The 21443-nt window shown below is 38.7% G+C and overlaps 1 protein-coding gene across 11 annotated transcripts in view; it reads left to right on the top strand.

Moving 5' to 3' along the window:
* The window catches only part of NFIA (nuclear factor I A), a 409131-nt gene that overhangs the window by 280124 nt on the left and 107564 nt on the right, over window positions 1-21443 (top strand). For all 11 annotated transcript variants that reach the window (XM_053392231.1, XM_053392235.1, XM_053392230.1 and 8 more), the window contains exon 3: window positions 5390-5455. In XM_053392231.1, coding sequence (XP_053248206.1) covers window positions 5390-5455 — 66 coding nt within the window. The remainder of the gene's footprint in view (window positions 1-5389; window positions 5456-21443) is intronic.

Raw genomic sequence — 21443 nt, 5'->3', positions numbered from 1 at the left:
AATTTCCACATGTGAAAGAAAAGCCACATGTGGGCAAAGATCAGAGAAAGTATATATTCCTCTTGCCCCCAAAATATTTTCAATGGATATATTTGACATACTTTGCTCAGTGAATATGTGATCTGTAGCCATAAACTAGCCAATAGTATTATTTTCCTTCAATCTTCTACTCATAGTCTTCTGCACATGTTTATTTATAAATGTCATTATTATTCATTACGAATAATGACTTTTTGGGTTTGAATGACCTGTCGTCTTCTCAGTTCCAATTGTTAATGGGTTTATAGGTTTATCCCCAAGTTGTCAGGGGAAAAATAGAGAGTAGAATTCTTTGAATCAAAAAGGTCAAAAGGCTTTTTCTATGTTAGAGAAAGAGGCCGCAGCTTTCTGTGGTTTTTAGAGACTGATAAAGTTTCAGGATCCGAGTTAGGATTTTGATATAATATTACTGTGCCTGTGAAAGTCAAGAAATCCTGTCTAAGGGCTAAAAAGTCTCAGAAAACCTGATCATGAAATCAGATGCTGCATCAGAAGAAGAAAGTTTGGCTCGTCTGTCATGCCATTTCTCTCATTAGACACAGTATATTCATCAAAAGTAGAGGAAATATATGTGATTACTAGGGGCTGTCTTCCTTTCCGTTGCTGCCCACATACCCATCCACCCCTTGCGAATTCACCCCCTTTACACCTTGCCCCAAGCCCCTATCCCCTCACAACGCCCTCCAACCCACTTCACTTCACAGCCCCTTCTCCTTCACCATCCCAGCCTACCTACCAACCCCTCCCAAGCCATTGCCAACCTAATTCCCTCTCAGTTTGTCCAAAACTCTCCCCTTGCAATGCATCCCAAGATCCCTCTGTCGCTGCCACCATTGACAATGGAAAGGAGACTGGAGAAGAGAAAGTCCACTTAGAGACTCCACAGTATAATTCCTTGGGAGCAGCACCATATAACTAGCTTATACAGCCCCGGAAAAGCTTATCTATAGGCTTTTTTCACCTTCCAATACTGTGATGTTTATGATTTGTTGGAATCCACCAGCAAACGTTTCCTCAAACTAGATTACTGGATGTGTGTGACTAATAATTTACTTCACTATAATGGCTCTAACTCCATCTGTAATAAATTAAAGTCTCACTTTAATAATACCGGGCACAATCTGCTTTTAAATCCCATTGATTTCAGCGGCAGAGTTATGTATATGTTTAACTTTCTTCCATTGACGTTAATGAGATTTTAAAATTACTATGTTTAGTTGGATCAGAACTGCCCTGTTTTCATAATAATTTTATAATTATTTATCTTACCTGCCCTAACAGCAATAAAACCTGCTTTGAGGGGAACACCAATTTAGTATGTATATGGTTATGCATTTTTGCATGATTCTTAATTTATGTAGGTGGTGGAATATAACTCTACCTCTGTGTGTTTGTGTATATGAGTGTGTGTGTGGAGGGAGAAAAAAATAAATGAATGGCTAACCTGAATTTATATTAAGTAATAATATTAAGTAATATTAATTTAATTCAAATGTGGATGAAAATTTCTTTCATTTACATAAATTAAATATGTTATCTACTCTGCACATTGATTTCACTGGATATGTTTTGTGTGCATCAGAACACAAAGTGTGTAATATACTGTAAAACCTGGATTTTGAGTTATCTTTTTAGCAATCCAAAATAGGGAAGTTACAGTCAGCATACTATTGAATAGGGCTGTGGTGTGTGAACCAAATGAAAACCCTCTGCTGTGTACTTTGCATTTTTAGGACTGCTCTGTGAATTTCCTCTTTAATAACCAAACACTGAAACTCTTGACTGTGTCAAATCATCTTCAGTATCTGAATAAAAATCAAGGAAACAGAATTATATTTTGTTTTGAAACATTTTGGTAGTTTGCTTTCTTCAGAGCCATAGCTCCCATGTTTAATCCTGAAGGTAGCTGAAAAGACTGAAGGGTCTTTTCAAAAACAGAATAAATTTAAAGATAGCCAGGATGAAAAAAACAAGGTCAGAAAAAGTATAAAATATGGGATAAATTTGTGACATCCAAGCTTTATTGTATTTCAAATCCAAGAACGACATAGTATATTTTTATATTCCTTGTTTGCAACATACTATCATAATATCCTTTTACATTACTTGTTTATATATAATACTTCATTCTAATATTATTGTAATTGTACATGTCAATCAGTATTATATATTTTAGACCCTAGAACGCACTGAACTCCAGTATAGTTGGGTGTTTCTTGATGCTGCTGTTTTTGTTTTGAGGGGCAATAAATATTGTCTAGCTTCCTAGCTGTTTCCTCTAAGTGCTCCCTGCCATGGTATGGGAGCTCAAGTTTTAAATGCACCAATTTCTGACAAAGAAAATTAGCACCATTTTCTGCAGCAGACACATTCCCTTTAATAATCCTGTAATGGCTTGATTTGAATAGAAATAACATGTCACCCACAAAACTCTGCAATGCTTACAAATCTTTCATCTTTGCTGAAGTAGGCCTTAAACACAATTTTTGATGCCCATTTTTTGATGCCCATTTCATCCACAAGAGAAATGTAGTTTATGGGAGGACTTGCTTCCATCAAAGAGCTCAGAAGCCATAACCTGGATAATCTCCTAAATCATGCAGTAGTTGTCGAAATGGCACTATGGAGAGTTGGAGAAACAGAAACAATGTTTTGGGACATTGATCCTGTGGACTTTGTTTTAATACCTGACACCAAAGCATGAATCATACAGATAGCATGCAGAATCTCCATACCCTTGTCCCCCCAAAATGGAAATGAACCTGGAAAGGATGGAGGAATGCAATAATAGGAAGTATTGTAGTATGAACCATTGGTCCCAGATATCAAGACAACTGAGAAAATAAATACATCTGTAGATCTGAAAAAGCATAATGATGCTGTAGTCAGAAAAAAAACACCCATGTTATTGCAACCTTATAACATGTTGCTGTTCTGTTCTTGTTTAAGAAAAATGATAAGGTTCTTGTCTTGTTTCCTGACTAGTGTGTCCTCTAAGCCTTCCATGGCAAAAGTGGTATACAATTATATATAAATTTAAAAACAAAACAAAACAGTGTGACCCAATAGCATGAACATCCTTTAAAAGAATAGCATACAAATAGTTAGCAACTCCTGCAGCCCAGTCATAAACACATTTACTCAGATGTAGGTCGCATGTGGGTTATTCCTAAGTAGGGGTGCATAGGATTACAGAATTAGAATTTTAACGTGCAAGCCATTTCATCTTAAATGACAGTATAATAATACTATCTCACAACAATTAAATTTGGCACAGTGCTAGATGAGTTGTTTATTTTTTTAATCATTTTTGTTTCCTTTAGAAAAATCAAGGAAAAATTATTTGTTAATGTTTAGCAATAAAGACACTAATTCTGAAATCCACTATGTCACTAACAGTTTGGTTGAACTGAACACACATTGAAAAAATGCATTTGAATGAAACTTATTTTAGATGTTTAGATGTACAATTGTAAATATACACATTGTTTCATGTTCTTTAATTAGCTATTGTTTCTTAGTTGATACGGGCTTGTCTATTTTACTCTACAGTGGTACCTTGGGTTACAGACGCTTCAGGTTACAGATGCTTCAGGTTATAGACTCCGCTAACCCAGAAATAGTACCTCGGGTTGAGAACTTTGCTCCAGGATGAGAACAGAAATCGTGCTCCGGCGGCAGCGGGAGGCCCCATTAGCTAAAATGGTACCTCAGGTTAAGAACAGTTTCAGGTTAAGAATGGACCTCCAGAATGAATTAAGTTCTTAACCCGAGGTACCATTGTATAACAAATGCATATTGACAGGAGGTGGGGGGGGGATCCATATGGAATATCAAAAGTTTCTTTATGGTAGTCTGATAATTAAAATATTCATTAGCTTAAAAGCTAGCACGCTTTTCAAAAAGTAATACGTTATCATAGTTTGACCCAAAGTCATCAGCAGTACTTCTTCTTTCGTGCTGTTAATACCTCAAAGGCGGTCTTATCACCTCATAGCAATAGAAGTAAGATTTTCAATTTAATCACAGTATGGTGTTATGACCTTTTGATCTTGTGTGGAGTTCTCTCTAAAATGTGGTCAAATTTCAGACTTTTTCACTGCACCTTGAAAATTCAAGGTGAAGTCAACTCAAGGGTTGCCACAAGCATAAGCTTCTCTCTATCAATGCCAATTAGACGGAAGGGGGATCTGTAACAAAATGCTGGTTTCAGCCATGCTTTCTTCGTGATATTATAAGTTGCAGGGGCCTGAAGCAGGGCATTTCATTCCTTCTGCAGGCTCACACATACAATTTCCTGGTTTTCTCTTCCAGCTGACACTCAGCAGTCATGACTACTGAGCACTGAGCATGCTCACATGACATTGGTCCATTTCTTTTTCGTGGCATTGCCCACTTCAGATATTTTCAATGTCCCTTGTACTTCTGGAAACCTCAAGGTTTCCCAGAGCATTGCTGATAATTCCTTCTTGTTTCTCATTGGCTCTTCTTTGGCACCAAGGTCCTCTTTTGTCACCAGAATCGATCACGATTCACCACTTGAGTTCACCACTTAAAGAGAGCAATAGATGGCTTTTCTGAGCATTTTTGGCTAACTCTCAGAAAGGCACAGGTATGGGAAGCTCTTCCACCAGCCGTCTTTCCCCCCAGTTTTCATCCTCCCCGGCTTCACACACTAACTAGGTTAAGAGAAGAAAGGAAAATAGCAGGTGTGATCCCCAGCTCTTCCGAAGTTTCGAGGTCTGCCAACCCTGGGAATTGCAGCTCTGGGAACCTTGGTCATTGGCATCAAGAACCAGAGAGGTTTCTAGGGTTTAGGAACAGGTTTCTCAGGCTGGAAAAGAATGATAACTTTCAATGCCCATAGCTTTTTATTCAGGCTGAAATTCATTCAGAAGCTTCTGTGAATTAAAGCAGCTGATTAAGCCTGCACTTTCATACAAAGGTAGTTAATAATACAAACATGAAAAGGTTAATGTCTCAACAGCAAGTTGTTAGGCTATTGAAAAATAATGACATTGCAGTATTAGGGAATCTCACATGCTCCAAACCCACACTGGATTACAAAGCCAAATTATTTGCCTGACGGCATGGTTTTTCAAAGTTTTCTATAATTACGAATTTTGGTTTCAGATTTTGTAGAATCTATTCTACAACAAAGTTTGATTAATGGAAAACTATGTAATGTAATCTGATTACTCCATTAAAGTTCAGTGAAAATATAATACTGTATATTCTATCGGATGGAAATATTGAGAGATTGCAGTATATATCATCTAAAGTCTGGAACTTGGAAATCTTATTTCCACAATCGATTCCTATAATTTTTGGCCATTTTTATGTTTTTTAGATTCAAGTCAGTCTGAAAGTCCAAGCCAGCCAAGTGAAGCTGATATCAAGGACCAGCCAGAAAATGGTAAGTATGTACCTGTTGCTGCCTTAGATTCTTTGAGTCCATATCTGTTTGGGTTTTCCCCAGGCAAAATTAGACTTGTACTGTCTCTTAGCAGCAAGTGCCTTACCTGAGCTGTGTGGAGTTGGTTGTGATTAGCAAGGTCAGCAGAGCCCAACAATCCCCACCTACTGATCACACACACACCCTTCACTGCTAGTTACCACCCTCCCTCTTCTCCGATATAAGAGTATTTTTTTTCTTGAGGAAGGGGATCAGCTGGCTGGGACATGCAAGAACTGAATGGGACCTGCAAGAACTGTACTGTTCGAGTGCTGAAGATGAACACACACAAAAGCCACTGACTTAAGCACTTGAGCAGCTCAGTTGATTTGGGGGGAAGTCAGGTGGGTGATGACACTTTGTTACTTTCCTCGCTGAGACTTAAGCATGTGCCATTTTGAACATAGCCTTTCCCAGTCAGCAGATTTGCTTTAGATCTTCATTAAGAACAGGTTCAGCATTCCTCGTAATGTATGGAATATTGTGGGTGAGTAGCTTCTGCAACACAAATCAGTAAGATGCAAACTGCACCAGCTATTCCTTGAATGTGCCAAGGAGAGTAAAAGCAGCAGCAAAACACACGCGATATTTGAAGAGCTGGGTGCCATTTCAAGTCGAAGAGGATTGAATCCCAGGAAGTCCTTGTGCAAGCGGAATGAATCCCACTAGTGCATTAGAAACCCCCTCCCTCTTCTCCCAGTATGTGTCCCCCTCCCAAACCCCTCCTAAATCTGTTCTGAAGAACATATTGGGAAGCAAGGGGAAGGAATGGAATGTTCCACTGCACAAGTGGAAATTGTTTTTCTCATGCAAGGACTCAGACACAATGCAGGAGCTCGAGTCCTTTAAAAAAAAAAGCAAAAAGAAGTTGTTTCAAATCCTGATTTCCTATTACTTCTTTTAGATTAAAAAGCATAAACAAACAAAAGTAGAAGACAGCAATGAAAATGTATCAGGAGACATTCTTTAACCTGTGTTCAGCCTTGATAGATCTGTGTCATCCTGCTTCCTGGGCCCCTCTCTTTTCAGAACTCTTTTTCCTCCATGGTGAATTCATGCCATTGCATGCTTTTGTCTAAACATTTTGTTAACATTGTCTTTTTTAAAAAAAGAATAAGATAAACTTGACGATTCATAATTTCCCCCCATCAAACTACATCAAATTTATTAGAATGTGTATGGGGACATGGTATGCCTTTCAAACTTAAGCATTTTGAAAAGAAGTCAAGCCCTCTTGAAGGAGGAGGGAGATGGTATTTATAGAACTGTGCAAAGATTAGTGCTGGGATAGTGAAATAGAACATGACAGGAGTTCAAGTCCAGCAAAGCTCTTACTCATCATGCATAACTGTCATTTGACAGACAGAAATTGATAGTACAAGTTTTAACCGTAAATTTAAAAGTTGGGTTTTTTTTCCAAGGAATTGGCTGCTTTTATATGTAAATGCAAACAGGACAGTATACATTAGTGCAGCTGTGCGCCAATGTTTACTGAATTAATTGCTCATTAAATAAATGTAGAGATTTTAGATTCCCCCCCCCCAAAAAAAAAGTTATTTAGCATCTAAATTGATACTAATTGTAATTCCAGTGCTTTCTTTGTGCTTTGAGTTGCAATACCTTAACTGTACCTCAGTAAAGGAAAGGCACCTTGTTCTTCCTAACAGTAAAAAGTGCTAAATAATGGCATGCAGCTACTCACGGAACTACCGTAGTTTGTTAACCCTTGTGATAATAGTATTGAATTTATAAAGGTGGCCTAAGAATTCATCCACCCACTTATTTATTTATTTAGATAGGGATGTGCATGCATGAGATTTAAGCAGGTTTAAATCAGTAAGAGGGCACTTCAAACTTTCCCATTAGAAGCAATGGGACTTTAAATGTGTTAAACTTTGGCTGAATGGTGGTCAAAAAAACCCTATTGGACATCAAAGACATTATGGCTGTAGATACTTATGTGATCATGGCAAACAAAGATACTAGAAGGCCATCCTGCCTTTCCTAAGAAAGTCAGGATGCAGACCATATGACTGATGGAACCCAGAAGGATATGCAAATACTTTTCAATGTAATGTCCCAATTTTATGCCTGAGAAAGGTGGGCTGAAACAGAGAGCTTAATCCTTTCCCCTCATACTATTTCCCCTCTAAAAACCACTCTGAAGCTGCTCTTCACTGGGAGATACATTGGAGGGACTGGCTTTGCAGCCGAAAAATAACCCAAGCAGAAAGTTTTAAATAGCTCCTTCCCACCCTCAACTTCCATTCCGGCTTTGCATTCTGAAGAGAGAGAGAGAGAGAGAGAGAGAGAGAGAGAGAGAGAGAGAGAGAGAGAGAGTTACATGCAGTTGTGTATCATGTATAAATTGGCCCTAACCTTACAATAATGTCATTGCTGTGCATGACTGTCTTTCCTAAGGCTGCCCCTTCATTGTAGAAGATAGATCAATATCTTAAAGAGACTTTGATGAAATCAGAGAATGACTCTCCTGGCATTTGCATGTTGAACCCAGTCTCATACTGCATTGCCATAATTCAATTGAATGCATGTTGAAATGATAAGTAATGCAGTTAAAAAGTGGTTCGTGTCATCTTGCTAACATTCTTACAGAACCTCATCTTTATACCCATGCTTCTGAATATTGTTCAGGAGAAGGTTTTGCTCGAAGCTGCCATATTTATCACAATATGGAAGCAAACAGTTTGGCTTATAATATCATTAAAATTGCAGTTCGAGGACTACAAGTTCTGGAGTAGCTATTCCTTTGAGATAAATTAGTAGGAGGAAAGAGTTAATAACAAAGTAGGTAGAAAGGGTGCCCAGTCACATGACACAGAAATAGAGCTGAATTATGGATATAGATATTTATTCATTACAAATGTAACAGGAAACCGTGGTTTCCCATTGCAAGACTTCCATTATAAGCCTTGTGGTTGTTCGCTCCTCCTTTCCTCTTGTCCTTCATGCATGAGGAATGGAGATTAAAAACTTTGACTCTTGGTTTTGAATAAATCAGTTTCCTGCTCATATGATTCATCTCTAACATAACCAATAGTTGGCTATCTATTCACCTTTCTTGTGGTTTCAGGTGGCTTCTCACTGATAAAGCACCAAAACTGAATTGATAAGATAAATGTACTAGGTGAAGATCAGTTCCAACATGAACCATAAAACCATCTCTGTGCAAAGAGTATGTTCTCCATAGATTTGCACCCTTACTGATTCATGTCTGGTACAGAGGTCACTGGCGCCCACCAATGCACTATGCCACAATCTGCTTACCATGGCAGCACTGTGCCCAAGAACAGCAAACACTCTTTACTGCATGCATTACCCATCCATAATAAAGTGTTTTCCTTCCCTTATTGCTTCTAATCCCAAATTCTGAAGTTGTTAATCCTATTTCTAGAACTTTGAGGGACAGGGGAGGTGACTACATAGAAAACTGTTGGAAAAACTACTAAGCAACCTTTCCCCTGCTCTAGAAGTACTTTTGTATATTGGCTATTAGTGAAAATTACCATACAGTGGTACCTCAGTTTACACACTTAATCCATTCCGGAAGTCTGTTCTTAAACCGAAGCTGTTCTTAAACCAAGGCGCACTTTCCCATATGAGGCCTCTTGCCACCGGTGCCCTTCCACCGTTTGGATTCTGTTCTTAGACCAAGGTGAAGTTCTCAAAAACTTCCGGTTTTGCAGAGTTCCTAAACCAAATCGTTTATAAACAGGACTGTTCTTAAACCGAGGTACCACTGTACTGTATATTTTTTTTAATGCATATAGCTTGGATATGCTATTGCATATTTAGTGTGTTTTCATATTAAAGTCAAAAGTATGCAATTATTTGCAAAGGTCTTTTATGTTATAGTCAGTCTTATACAGTTACTCCCCCTGATCATAAATCTTGTGCAGGTTTACTGGTAACATTGACTTCAGCAAGACTTTCCCTGACATAAGTGTGCACAGGATTCCAGCCATAGTCTGGCTGTTGGCATCACTGCCATTCTGCTGTAGAGCTCCTGTGGAAGTTGGCTGTCAATCCAACGTCATATCGGGGAGTCACTCAAGGTCAGTTCTCAAGACAATGTTCAGGCCAAACATGAAGGCTGCCTCAACAGTGACCTACAGGTTGCAAGAGCTACAAATTGACAGAGCACTTTGGATGTCACAGCTGTTAACCATTAACCTCCGCAAGAAACACATTCTGATAAAAAGAAATCATCCAAGCAAATACTGACACAAAGTACTGATAGCATGCAGCAAATGTTTGTGGCCTGACCACATGGTGCCTGAAGGACATGACATACACATTGCACTTTGAAGTTAGCAGTCTCTGTGAAGGAATAGGCAATGTAGCAAAAATAAGTATCTGGTTTCTCAAGACAGGAGAGGACACACACACACACATGAATATATATGTAGTCACAATCCAAGAATCACTTATTCCATGTCCAGTGGGACACCTCCATGCTGTTTCACATTCAGTTTGCTTCTCAACTTATTCAAAGAGCAGGTTTTGTTCAAAACTGACTGGGGTCAAGGTATTTAGAACCTTATAACCTATTCATCAATTAAGATAATCTTCTCTAAGTGTGGCTCCTCCTTGGAAATTAGGTGAGTGACTACCAGAGAACATGTTTTTTTCTCGTGTGCCAAACAAACTCTGGAACCTTCCTCCTAGGCATGGCTGATGGTTGCTTCATTGCACTGAGAGACGTGTGCTCAGTTTTCATGTTCTTTTAGAGATGACCTTTTAATTGGTTTAGTTTCTATTTTTATCTTGCTGAATGTTTATTGTGTTTATCTATTGTAGGCTTTATTGGTGTTTTAATCCAATTTATTATTTATTATGCTTCTGATATGGATTTGGTTTGCAGGCACTTATCAAAAGACAAGGTATAAATCTTTGTAAGTGAATAAATGATGGAAGGAAGGAGAGTTTGAGAACAATCCTGTACCCACACAGGAAGATAGCTGGGTGTTAGGGCCATTCCAGAAGTGGGTACCTGCAAGGGAAAATGCTGTAGGCAGGTAATAAAGATTTAATCAGAAAAATTGTACAGTGGTACCTCTGGTTATGAACTAAATTCATTCTGGAGGTCCGTTCTTAACCTGAAACTGTTCTTAACTAGAACCATGCTTTCGCTAATGGGGCCTCTTGCTGCTGCTGCGCCGCCAGCACACGATTTCCGTTCTCATCCTGGGGCAAAGTTCTCAACTCGAGGTAACTCTTCCATGTTAGCTGAGTTTGTAACCTGAAGCGTTTGTAATCTGAGGCGTTTGTAACTCGAGGTACCACTGTACTTGTTCAGCAAGAATTCCAAGGAGGATAATATAGAGAAACATAAGTTATAGTTTGTTTGTTTTTGTTTTTTTACTGTGACTGTAGTTCAAAATGGTTGTGCAGATATGAAACTGAGTTCTAAATCTTCCATCATATGTAATACGATTCTACAGCACTAGACTCCCAAAACAGTTAGCCCAAAAAGTTTCTTCCTTAAAAATGTCTCAAGCTGTGCTACAAATTAGTGTATCTTTTGCAGTCAACCCAGTAACCCTTGTCCTCAATTTGCATACCATAGCTTCTTTTTTAACTCCCTCGTTTAACAGGTCCAATGAAAGACCTGTTACTTGCAGTGAAATACAATAATTAGCCACTTATTTCCTGTTTCGTGTATTAATTGAAAGGGCTTGCACTGTAAATATAGAACCTGTAGATAAAAGTGCACTCTAAAAATCAGTCAGTTAATAGAAGTATTCATTACTTGGTCGTAATCAAGGAAGAGTTCTGAGACAGAGGTATGTGTAAAAGTTTTATAGGTTTCTTCCTTCCTCATCCATTTTTATACTTCCTCTTATAAAAAGCTTATCCATTGACTTTAGAAGTGCTGAGAGGTTATTGTCTCATGAGCAGGCCTGTCATCTTGTGAGGAATTTTACATTAGCAGTTATAAACTCTTCCTCTTATACCTCTGCACATGAAGAGCCAAAATGAGGGGAAAGAGAAAGAAGGAAGGGAATTTCTGTTTTGACTTAGAGAGGATTTAAAGTTTGCTCACATTCAGCTTTAGCAGTCACAGGGAAAGCCTAACAGATGCCACTTCATCCTGTGTCAAGTGGCTGTGTTAGGGCTTTGCCACTTCTCTACAAGTCGCCTAAAAATGTGAGCTAGTGGTTGCATGTCGAAAGTGAGGCCAGGCTATGTCAGAGTGTATACTGGACTTCTTCATGTTAAATGTCTGCAAACTGGGTACTAAAACAATCCTAAAAGGGAACTGAAATCTGGTTTTAGTGAATGAGAGCGCAGTTTGGGGATATGGTGGGGATAGCAATAAATGGAATTGTTTTGCTCAAACGTCTTGTTGAAACTTTTTTTTTTAAATCAAATTCCTCCACCCAGTATTGATTCTGAAGTCCATTGCAGGCTTCAAAACAGAGCCCAGAATGGTAGCTAAACTTAGCAAGGCGTGTGCAGCAGCCCTGTACAATGTAAAGACACCATTATGCCACATCAGATGCTTTCTTGCACTTTCCTGGAAAGCCCCAAACTGGAATAAGTCATATAGAAAAGAAGGAAATACAGATGGATCCAAAATGAATGTTATCAATCTTTAGTGGCCAAAATGTCAGAATTCCATATGAGGAAATGTTTATCATTTTGTTTATAGCAGCACGCTTATTAGTTGTGAAATGCTGGAAGAATTTGCAAGATCTATCAATAGAAGCATGGTATAACAGAGTATGGTCACTTATACTGGCAGAAAAATTGAGTGCAAAGACAACAAAAGGAAACAGATAAAATAGAATAAGGTCAGGGTCACTTGGTTCCCCGGTTGTGGCATGCCATTGTAATAAGGGAGAGTGTAAAGTTTCCAAGTATTCAAATGTAACGTAAGGCAGACTGCATAGCGTAATTTATCACTTTAGCTGCAGTGGCAGAAGTGTCTCCTTGTGTTGCAGCAGCCAAAGCAGCACCATAGTGTTTAGCTGCATGTATACTGGTAATCACGTCCATCACATTTACTGTGTTTGTTTGCATGTTTTACATACTATAGTATTCCTAGAAGATGCGGGTGTTTGACAACTGAGAAATTTTGCTGAATGCATGCAATGAAATATGCCACCTCTTTCTCCTCCTCCGTCTCATCTGAATGATGCCAAGTGATTTATCAAATGATTCTTGAGCAAGTTCTTACAATCACCTCCAGGCAGTTTACACAGGAGTCTTAGAAGTAGATGGGAAGCACAACTCTAAGCTACTGTGTGTGTTTCTCGGAAAGTACCAAAAAAGCAAGATTGGAAGATTGAATTCACAAAGGAAGGTTTTTCCTGTGATTTGTTAGAATAAACCTTGGAGTCATTTATAATAAAGAGGTAGTTATTCTAGATACAGATCTCCCTTTTCGTTTCTTTTTAATGCTTTTAACGCAGTTTAATCTGTAACTAACTTCATTTTCGGTTGTTGATCTTACTGTTGCACCAGTGAATTGTTTCCCTGCTACTTAATAATGGCAGTTCTGCACAGGAAATCCTTCCTGCTCCTGATTTGTGTGTGTTTTGCACTGTGGGAAGCAGTACTGGTAGAGAAAACGGAGCACTGTAATGCGCGGCTGTAAGAAAGAGCCCTGCTTCATTGGTTTATTTCTTTAAAATGATTATAGTCTGCCGTTCTCAGTAAAAGTCTCTCTTAAGACAGCTTACATGATAAAATTTCAAAACTACAACAACAATGCAAAAGTATAAAATGCAAAATATACCGATAGTGGTTAATGAAGCAGAAATAGTAAAACACCAAGTAAAGTCAAAATATAAAAACACAATTCACCCAATATGAATCAGGGGAAAGATTCATCTAGTCCAGTGTCCTGTTTATCTAAGTAGCAAAACAAATGCATTTTTTTTATACTCTCAAAGTTTAATTCTTAGAGTTAGCAGGTCCTTATTGCAACTAACCCATTTTCTAACGGAACATTGGTTTTATTCACTCCATCCCACCTCTATATCAAGCTTAGCAGTTGTCACTTACTTTAAATATGTGTTTCTCAGTGGCTGAAGGCAGGAGGACTTTGTAGAAAACTATGAAATAAGTTTCTGACAGTATCTAGGTTTCTCATTTGTGATCTGAAAAACTTACTGGGCAAACTTAGGAATCAAGCCATCTAGAAATGATCACAATATAGTTTATTATTTATTTGTATACCACTGCGTCATAAAGAAATATCACAGCCGTTTACATCAATATAAAACATAAAACCAAACAATAAAATCATAAAAAGTTTTTTAACATTTAAAATAAAATAAACATCAATAGACCATTGTGGGGGATATAATCTTAACTGCCTCTGAAGGGCTGGCAGAACAGAAAAGTTTTCCGCACTTGTTTAAGTCGGCAGAGAAGACACCCGCCATAGGGCTCCTGAATACCAGTACAGCCAGTTTCCCCTTCAGATCTCAGCAGACATCAAAATTCAAAAGATTGTGGATTTTGCCTCAAAAATCTGAAAGCAGCAGCAGAACAGGAATTTCAGAAAATACTTACAGACCACTGCTGCAAAATTCATGCAGGTCCACCTTCCAACATATTTCAGGATGCTGTTTATGGCATATGAAGTGGCATATGAAAGTGAACCAGTGTTTCCAATTTTATGTTCCATCACAATCCATAAAAACCACATCAAGTGAAAATGGCCTCTTACAAATATTATGTAAGGACTGCAAATATGCACAAAGAGGCCTTATTAGCTGCTTCTCAAATGATCTCTACCAGGAAACAGCCAGAATCTAACTTTGGAAATTGGAACTTAAGTACTCATTTATTTATTTCAGTTGACTTTTTGTAACCTAAGGCAAGGTAGTAGAAGGGTTACATCACATTTTGTGTTTTATACGTTTTAACTTTTCTTTTATCCATCCCAAGTCTTTGAGGTGGGTCACACAATAAATCAAATCAGCAAATAATGAGCTGGCTTCAAAGGTTCCCTCCTGGCAGTGGTAGGGTTTTTTTTCTCTGACGTAGTGAGTCAAAGTTAGGGAACCTTTTGGACACAACCCAGCTTGTTTAAAATTCATCCTTCCACAAATAGAAGAAAATGTTTCATTGGAATTGGCTCTCGGAAGATTATTTTCTTCAAGGCAGCGGCTGGTTATCACTGCTCTATTTCCACTTCCCCCTTTTCCCTTCCTTTCAAATTGTAGCTTTCTCGACCCATTTTCATTAAAGAAAAACTAGGCGAAACCTGGTCCTGAGAGTAGGAGGGCAGCATCTCCTCCATGCTGACTGATGAATCTGCCAGTGGGAGTATGAACGATCTAGGAGTAGAAATATAGAGCATGCCCTGAACCACATAAATGTAAATTGTTGTTATTAGTGCTATTCTGCCAACCATAAACTGTTCCCGTGAGACTTGGAAGATGCAGCATCATGCCGAAAGAAATCCTTGCTGTGAATGGGCAAAAGCAGCAGCGCACTATTCTCTCCTGGGTAATGAATTTACCTAGCTGACAGATCATTAGCCCTTTCCGTGTCTGAACAGGATGATGGACAGGAACACAAGGGTAGCCTGGCAGTACAGTACATGACTTTTACAACCTTTTATGTCTTAGGTTAAAACTGTGCCAGGAATAAAGGTAAGCATTCAAATTAGCACGATGAACACAAGCAAGCCGTAATAGGAAAGGTTTCCCCCTCTTTTCCTCCTTTGTGAGGAGAACTGGTGCTCAATAAGGTGTGAGCATTGCGAAGCAATAATAAACACCAACACTGGCTTTTTAAGACCTCCCTCCTTTAGACACTGCCTTTGGGCTAAACATGGGGTGCCATTTAGAGAGAGCAGACTGAGTTGTCATTCCTTCCTCTCCAATGCCAGTCCATGTGTAGATATTTTCAGAAGGGCGTATAAACAGGGTGGCTAACCTGCAGCCTCTGGATTGCAGCTGCCCCAAGAGATTTTTGAAGCTCTCCTGGGTCTTTTCTATAATGTTTAAAAATCAAATTAAAGCTTCTTTAAATGTATTTTTCCTGGCTCCGTGAGTCCCTTGCTGTGATGCCATTATTCCAAAATGCTTGAACTACTTGTATTATTATCTAAACTTGTGAGCTCCGTCAGGGATGGGGCAACCTGTGACCCTGCAAACATTGTTGGACTTCAACTCCCATCAGCCCCAGCCAGGGAGGATGGGAATTGTAGTTTTTTAACCATATCTAGAGGACCGTAGGCTAGCCACCCCTGAATTGGGCCCAAGTGAAATGTTCTTTTCACTTTCTACAAACTATGACAGATTGAATCAGAGAACCATTTTCCTTAATGAAGTATTCCTGCCAGAAAGACTAGCATTTTGGAACAGCTAAGCCCTAGGAAATGATACAATATAGCTTGCTGATAGATGTCAAATAGGGCTGTAATTAGGTGCCCAATTTTCAGCACAAGATACAGTGGTACCTTGGGTTACATACGCTTCAGGTTACAGACTCTGCTAACCCAGAAATAGTACCTCGGGTTAAGAACTTTGCTTCAGGATGAGAACAGAAATCGCGTGGTGGCGGCAGCAGGAGGCCCCATTAGCTAAAGTGGTGCTTCAGGCTAAGAACAGTTTCAGGTTAAGAACAGACCTCCGGAACGAATTAAGTACGTAACCAGAGGTACCACTGTATTGGGACAAAGTAGGTGCTTTGGAATATTTGATTGAGTACTTGATTGTTTGCATTTATACCACATCTGTCTTCCAAGGAGCGTAAAGCAGCGTGTCCACCCATTTTAATCCTCACAACAACCCTATGAAGTAGATGAAACTGGCTGGTCCAGTAATCTTCATTGATGAGTAGGGATTTGAGCCCATGCCTCTCCTCTCCTTTTTGACACTCTGAATCACTATAGCACACTGACTTTCTTAATTTTTATGTAATTCTGTTAATTTAATTCACATAAGGATTTGTCTGAAATAGACCATTTGGAGGCTGCATCTCATTGGCTTCCTACAAGTTGCCGGTAGGTGTTCATGAACAGATTAGATTAAAAGGGTACCTGTGTAGCTCATCACAGCCCCTGGGGCTGGGTTGCCTAGCATTTCTTGTCATGTGTGAAATATTTATCAAGCTAACATGTTTTTAATACCTTATTTTCCTTCACCCAGTGGAAGAGGCCCTGATGCTGAGAAGACATGACATTTGAAAGTGTAGACCCCACAAATACAACCACGCACAGAGTTCTCATCTTTTAATACTCATGGGGCACTTTTAAAAAGCAACAGGATACCACTCAGTATCGACATCCTGTTTGGTGTTGTCCAAAATACAAAAGTTCATTTCTATCCCACCCCTTTAAAAAAAAACACCACTCTAGTGTCAATATTTAAACAAAATGAAAACTGGTCTTTCAGTTCCTGGCATGGGGCTTTCTGTACAGCATGCATGTCACAAATCATGTCGCTTTTCAGTAACTAGGCTGCTGCCAGTGGGAGGCTCAGAAACACTCGTGTTAATCAAAAATTTTAATTTCAAATCAAATTGACAGTTTACACATGGTGAGGAATGCTGCTCACCATGTGGCATCTCTTCTATCCCTTCAAGAGTATGCCACACTGGGCAAAATGGGTGCCACTTGCTGTTAAGGACGCTGACTGCAGCGCTTGCAAATTTATAGGTCTCTGTGTATTGGGTATGGGGAGCAGCTGATCTAAGGAAGCCCCTTAGAGAATATGAAACAGAAGGGGTTTCAGTAAGACTGGCATTGGTAAGCTGCTCTTGGCACAAGCCGCTGCAGAAATGACAGGTATTCAATAAACATCATTCTGGCTAAGGGAAAGATTTAAAGGAGGGAGGGGCTGGGCAGCAATAAACAAGGCGCTGAAACAAATGTGATTATTTCAGCTCTTGATTGGTTTGAATATGTAAATAGTGCAAAAAATTAAAATGACTTTAAATTTATGTTTCTTTGAGCAAAATAAGGAATGAGAGAGCCACCCATTCCTTCTTGCGGTTTTATAAGCTTTAGAAGTAACAGTTACACATACTAAGCTAACAAGATTTAGCTTAATGAGAGTTGTTCTAGTTACTGTACATTATCTATCCAACACACACACACAGAGCTTTGCAATTGGGAACTTTCTGGACATAACATTGCTGATGATTAAGATCAGTCCAAAAATTCACATTTGTCAAAATCAGAATTATAAACAGGGAACATTGAAGCAGATTAATGTTTGCAATATCTAGCCAAGTTAAAAACATATGAGCACTCTTATTAAGCCATTGAAACATATTTGCAGGTCCAGTTTGCTTTGGTTGTTTTTAAACTTTATATATATACATAATGTGTGAAGGAGACAACATGTATTTGAAAACAGGTATATCATACAGATAAACCCTTGAGAGAACTAGGACATACTGTCCTAGTTTAGTGTTTCAAAAACAAGCCTGATAAATCTTTAAGTTGAGATGTCCCTGGGGCAAATCAGAAACTTTCATTTCCATTTTCAGTTAACCAAAGTTTAGTATTGAAATTTTGGTGTTATGACCAAACCCTACACTGTGGTTAAGCTTAACTATGGTTTATTTAAACAAGCAACTTTCGTAAGCCAAGGTAAACTGTAATTAAGAATCATGACAGTTTATTCGGCTTCAGATATAACACTAAATTGTGATTAGTTAAAAATGGAAATGAACATTCTGAAGAAGAAGAGAGGAATGGAGCAGCACATGACTCCTCGGCTGGTACATGCTCATTCACATAACAGTAGTTCAGCTTTGTATCCAAATGAGACCAAAGTGTGGAAAGGCCCTAAGCCTATATCCAGCATCCTGTGGAATCAGTTCCATTACTGAGCAGTCAGTATTGTCTGCACTCCTAATGTTAACTTGCTGTTCATTTATTTATTGACTTGATCACTGAGCTCTAAACCTGAATTTTAAGTCACTACAGCAATTCCTGAGATTACAGTTATGTTGTTTGTTGCGATCAGTAAAAGAAATTATGGCAGTAGTGATAGGAAAAAGAAGATAAACACCTCCTTTTTATCATTTTCTAAAGGTGGCTTTTCTTTTTATTACAGTCTTTTCAGAGGCCATACATATTCCAAAATGATTAACTTTCTATAGATTCCATCTCGTTTGCTTTGAAAGGGTTTTGAGGAATGTGTGGTAAACTAATCTACAAAATGAATATGTCTATTTATAATTATGTTTCCCCTTTTAACATTTCCTTTTTGCATTGGAAATATGAAAAAGCTATAAAAAATGCGAAGACATCTGTTGTTTTCAGAGATGTGTTTGTCCAAACAATATCTATGCTGTTGATTTTTCTAACAAAAAGGTTATTAATTTTTATTTCACAAAAATATTGGTTGACTTTTAACATAGCATTAGCTTACTTAACTTTCGTGTCATTATTTTAACATTTTAAGGCTCCAGCTTTAATCATATACCTTGATATTAGATAGATTGAACAAAAAAGAAACCCTGACTTATAGTGTGGGCATGTGCATTGACTAGTGCTATGTGCCAGATTCAGCCAAAGTCCAAACGAATTGGGAGGTCCAGGTTTCAGCCATGTTGGGATCACCCTTGGGTGGGTCAGGCCACCAGCAGTGATCTAAGGCTGTCAGAAGTATTGCTCACAACTCAAAATGTAGCAAATCCTTACCCTGTTGTGGGAGACCAGAGCTCAGTAGTAGACTGTGTCTCTGCATTAAGATGGTCTCCTCCTCCTCCTCCTCCTCCTCCTCCTCCTCCTCCTCCTCTTCTTCTTCTTCTTCTTCTTCTTCTTCTTCTTCTTCTTCTTCTTTTTGTATGCCACCCATCTGACTGGGTTGCCCCAACCACTCTGGGTGGCTTACAACAGAATATTAAAAACACAATAAAGCATCAAACATTAAAAAAAAAATCCGTTACGGGGCTGCCTTCAGGTGTCTTCTAAAAGTCAGATAGTTGTTTATTTTCTTGACATCTGATGGGAGGGCGTTCCACAGGACGGGTGCCACTACCGAGGAGGCCCTATGCCTGGTTCCCTGTAACCTCACTTCTCACAGTGAGGGAACTGCCAGAAGGCCCTTGGCACTGGACCTCAGTGTCTGGGCTGAACAATGGGCGTGGAGACACTCCTTCAGGCATCTCTACTATCTTCAATTAAGGCATGTCAGGTAGCACCTAGTAGAGACCATTGCCTGAAATGTTGGAGAGTACTACTTTACTAGATGTACCTACCAGTGGTTTAACTCACTATAAGCCAGCTTATATTGAACTGCCATATTAAACTCCTCCTTGCCCCTTCTCTCTCACATCTGTAGTAGCCAACTCAGTGAGATGGCAAACCAATTGGGCTATGCCACTTGCAACAGCAGATGAGGATTTATATGGTGGAGTTCTTCTCGATACAAAATAGAATTCCTGCACATGGAAAACTAGCTGTTCGGGAGAAGGCTACATTAGAAATCTTTTATTTGACATCTAGTTTTATATATACATCTGAGCTTTCACGTGCAGTATCAAGAAGTACAGCTCACCACAGGTTTCTCCCCCTTTGAGAACTAGCCTGATGTCGCCCTGCTGCAATCCTTCTTCTTCTTAGGATTATGCGTCATATTGTTCCAATAATTATTGTAAATATTATGACTACTCATGTTAACAAGTTCCACATGACCCACTTAAGAATCTCTCATTTGATTGTTGTGAAATAAGTTTAGTACCCTAGATAGAAAGTTTTGGTTCAGTGGTAATTTTCTATTATTCCATGTTATCATGCATTGCAAGAGACAAAACAGGGATAAATAAGAGTATTTCATTTTAGCTTTATTTATATTTATTCCAGGTGTAGAATTTGACAGTGTCCTTTGAAGCCAAGATTATTATCTTTTACATGATGTTGCTCTTATTTCAATGTGCAGTCCAAAGAATTCTTAGGCAATTATCCCCATTTGCAATTATTCTGAAATGATCTCTCTTACGAGATGAATCTGTGAAATTTATGAGAAGACTACAAAGAACAAGTTCCAACTAATTTTGTGCATGCTATGAAGAGTTAACAAAACTTTCATTATTACACTCTATTAAACTGGGACCAGGAAACAATTTCTAATCAATGCTCTGATCTGGACAGGCTTTTGTGTTAGGCCTAAGATCTTCTGTTCTCTATTCACACATGCTCACTTCCAGCTGTTGTCATTGAAATCCCACATAATCTCTCCAGGTCAAAGGGCAGTCATCCATGACTGCTGCAGTTAAAAGGTTATGCTGATTTGTGTTGTCAAATATTGGCTCTTTTTTCTCTCGGCCACTTGTATTCTGCCTTTTTCAACAAGAAAGATCCAGCCTAGGATTGTATTACATGACTTTAAAGTCTTTAAGGTGTCCATCCATTGTGCTAACATGATTTATCCCAGATAGTCTAATTTTTTTCCTGCTATATGCCTCAAAGAATGTGCTGGTGGTTCTTAAAAACTTTTCTAAAGCCATATGTGCAAGCAAGCTTTGGATAATATGGGCATGTGAACCCAGTAGCTTAGTGGTTATTTGGAAGGAAATGCTTCATTTGAATGGCTAACGAAGTGGCCGTTAGTTATTCGTGTGATGCTGAACTGATATGAAAAGCAACTGTCAGCAAATGATGGTAGCAAGAGCAATAGAGGGGAAACCCATGCAGTACAGCTAAAGTGATTTCTTTGGAATAGCAATTGGCCCGTTATTTTTAAAGCCTTCATTTCATCTAACTTTATTTTAACGCTGAGATATTTGGACAATAAGTCCATACTTAAATGTCTTTATTAAACACACACAAGCACACACTGCAAATACGCATTGATCAAACTGTGAAACTTTTAAATAGACTGGCATGGGAAGAATATAATTCACAGCATGCTGATTGTCACCATCACATAGGAGCATGTGAGTGAATAGTCGGAATTCCACAGAGGGATACGTCGCTTTCACAGCTTTCACCTTTTATTAAGCATAA

The sequence above is a fragment of the Podarcis raffonei genome, chromosome 6 (genome assembly GCF_027172205.1).
Source record: "Podarcis raffonei isolate rPodRaf1 chromosome 6, rPodRaf1.pri, whole genome shotgun sequence".
NCBI lineage: Eukaryota > Metazoa > Chordata > Lepidosauria > Squamata > Lacertidae > Podarcis > Podarcis raffonei.
This window is presented reverse-complemented; position numbering and strand designations above follow the sequence as displayed.